This window comes from Hevea brasiliensis, chromosome 17, assembly GCF_030052815.1.
Source record: "Hevea brasiliensis isolate MT/VB/25A 57/8 chromosome 17, ASM3005281v1, whole genome shotgun sequence".
In the NCBI taxonomy this organism is placed as follows: Eukaryota; Viridiplantae; Streptophyta; class Magnoliopsida; order Malpighiales; family Euphorbiaceae; genus Hevea; species Hevea brasiliensis.
In genome coordinates, this window is record NC_079509.1 from 45,131,832 (window position 1) to 45,134,845 (window position 3,014).

General features: G+C 31.9%; 1 protein-coding gene across 1 annotated transcript; it reads left to right on the forward strand.

The window, feature by feature from the left end:
* The first annotated feature begins 822 nt into the window (after positions 1-822).
* Positions 823-2,565, forward strand: LOC110632649 (tetraspanin-8). Its single transcript, XM_021780947.2, has 2 exons — positions 823-1,469; positions 2,085-2,565. Exons 1-2 carry the CDS (start codon positions 963-965, stop codon positions 2,394-2,396), a joined length of 819 nt encoding a protein of 272 aa, XP_021636639.2. The 5' UTR covers positions 823-962; the 3' UTR covers positions 2,397-2,565.
* Positions 2,566-3,014: the final 449 nt, after the last annotated feature.

Consider the following 3,014-nt stretch of genomic DNA (forward strand, 5'->3'; position numbering starts at 1 on the left):
TTTTAATTAATGTATTTCAACTTTATTAAAATATTTTTTATTAATAACATAAAATATAAAATATTTATTTATATCCAAAAACTTAAAATTAATTATAAAATTTTCTATTAACAATAATAATTATTTTATTATTTTTTCTATATTTTTAAAATTATTTAATTATCTTAAAAAAATAATTATTTTCTTATTTCAATAATAAAATAAATGATATAATATAAAAGATTAATAATTATATATTTATTTAAATAATATAATATATTAATTTAATAATTATATATTTAATTTAATAATAAAATAAATAATATAATGTAATAAATTTATAATTTTATATTTATTTAAATAATAAAATAAATTATATAATATATATCCTTATTAGTCATTTCACATGTTAACAAAGAATAATTAAATATAATTTTACGAAACACTTAATATAAAATAAATATCATCACTATCGCTATCGCCTATCACCTAACAAGAATAAATTATCACCAATATCATCAGATTCAACGGTTAATCCAAACAGGCCCTAAATGTTCTTTCTACCTTTCAAAATTGTAGGACTTAAAATTTTGAGTACGGAATTTAAATTAATTACGAAGATAAAATAGAGAAATACTATCGCAAACAGCAACGACCTCCGCGTTGACTGTTTGCGATAACAAAACCTCACGCTAAAACGACATCAATCTGATCATCCAAACAAGCGTACGAAAGCGCGTGAATGCACCGTTCCCACAATGCAGAAACTTCTCAGTAATGTCTCACGTGTTTCTTACGTGCCAAAAGTTAAAAACCACCTTGGCCACCCTCACTACATATAGTCCCAACCGCATCTCTTTCAAATTCAAAATTTCTTCACTTTTTTTGTTTTTCCTGAGTCTTTAATCTTTCTCTCACTTTCTCACGCTTCCTCTTCACACAAACACTAGGGATAATTACGCCGACTCGCCAATTCGCCAGCCATGTTTCGTCTGAGCAACAATTTGATTGGAATCCTCAACTTCCTCACTTTTCTTCTGTCCATCCCGATCCTCGTAGCAGGGATCTGGCTCCGAAACCATGGTACCTCTGAATGCGAGAAGTTCTTTGACACGCCTGTGATTATAATCGGCGTGTTCCTCATGGTGGTTTCTCTGGCTGGTCTCATCGGCGCGTGCTGTCGCGTGTCGTGGCTACTCTGGTTGTACCTCTTTGTCATGTTCCTTCTGATTGTGTTGCTCTTCTGCTTCACAATATTTGCTTTTGTAGTTACCAACAAAGGGGCCGGAAAGGTGGTGTCTGAAAGGGGATACAAGGAGTACAGATTGGGTGATTACTCAAACTGGCTGCAGAAGAGGGTGAATAATACTAAGAATTGGAACAAAATTAAGAGTTGTTTGATTGATGGGAAAGTTTGCTCTGATTTTAACGAGAAATATCTGAATGATTCTGTGACGAAGTTGTATACCGAGCACTTATCTGCTGTTCAGGTAATTTTGACTATCTTCTCGTTCTCTTTAGTCTGGTTTGCGAATCTTAATCTGACTGTTTTTGGAAATTTGCAGGTTTTTTTTTGGTCGATCTCTTCTTGAGATCCTCCGCATGAAAAGAATTGAGAATCCAGTTCTAAGTTTAATTTTGAAATAATTGAATTAAATTTAATTGTATTTCGTCATTTCATTTGCGTGGGTTTAGCGTTTTGAAATTTTAAAAAGCAAGATTACTTTATCTCCATGATACTGTTTGTTGAACTTTTATGCATAGCTTCTAACTTTATAGAAGAATTTCTTTTTGTGGATTGAGAGAGAGAGAGAGCATCTAACATGTCTTCTTATGGCTTCCTTTATATATTCTTCTGCTTTTGTTGGGATTCCGCAGCAAACCACATCTCTTTTTTTAAAAAAAGTTACCAAAAGAGAAAATTTGAATACCCAGAGGCTCCAAAAACAAGAAAATTGCAGGGTTCTTGTCTTTGGGCAGATGGGTTCTCTTAGTCTGAAATAATATTCAATCTTGACAAATATTTTAGCAGTGGCAAATGGTTAATTTTAATGAGTTTTGAGTGTGTTAAATTAATTCTAATACTTTTTTGTACTCTTTGGCAGTCTGGATGCTGTAAGCCAGCCGATGAATGTGGTTTTGAGTATGTAAGCCCAACCAATTGGACAAAAATTACCCCAAGTTCCACAAATCCTGACTGTAGTGCGTGGGACAATGATCCTAATACTCTCTGCTTTAACTGCAATTCATGCAAGGCTGGACTGCTAGATAACATCAAGAGTGATTGGAAGAAGGTAGCTGTTGTGAACATAGTAATCCTTGTGTTCCTTATCATTGTGTACTCTGTTGGATGCTGCGCTTTCAGGAACAACAGAAGCGACAATGCTTATTTTTCTGGATGGAAGCAGCAACCTTGAGAGATTATAACTAGCATTAATGTAGACATCTATGTAGGATTTTATTACTACTAGTTTTAGGCAGCCTTCTGTTCATTTGCTGCTTATCCTGCTGTTAATATGTATTTGCTGTTAACACATATTTGCTGTTTCTTATGGCTGTTCCTCGTATGGCGTTTTATGTGCTTTATTTTTTTATGTCTGTTCCCTGCATATATATATATATAGGTACCTTCTCTACTTTTTTTTTTTTTTTCATTTAGTTTCATTCTGTTATTTTTATCATTAAATTTATTTATATTAATTTATTTAATAATAAGTGAAATAATTAATATTTCTTGATAAATTTTTGTTTAGATTTTTATGGTGACATTTACATGAAATTTATATATTTATATTTTAAATTCATAATAAAATTGTATTCAAATAAAATTTTCCCATATTTTCAATATGTTGATTTTCTTGAGTTGCTTTCAAATTGCAAGCTTTTTTAGTCTTTTATCATCACATTAGTAGGATATCTTTCTTGTTTTGATGGAACGAAATCAGGCCAATTTTGGGCGGTTTTAAACGGTTTCAATTACATGTTAGGATTCAGTTGGCGGCGGTTTTAGTTTCGGGTTGATAAACCAGCGGGCC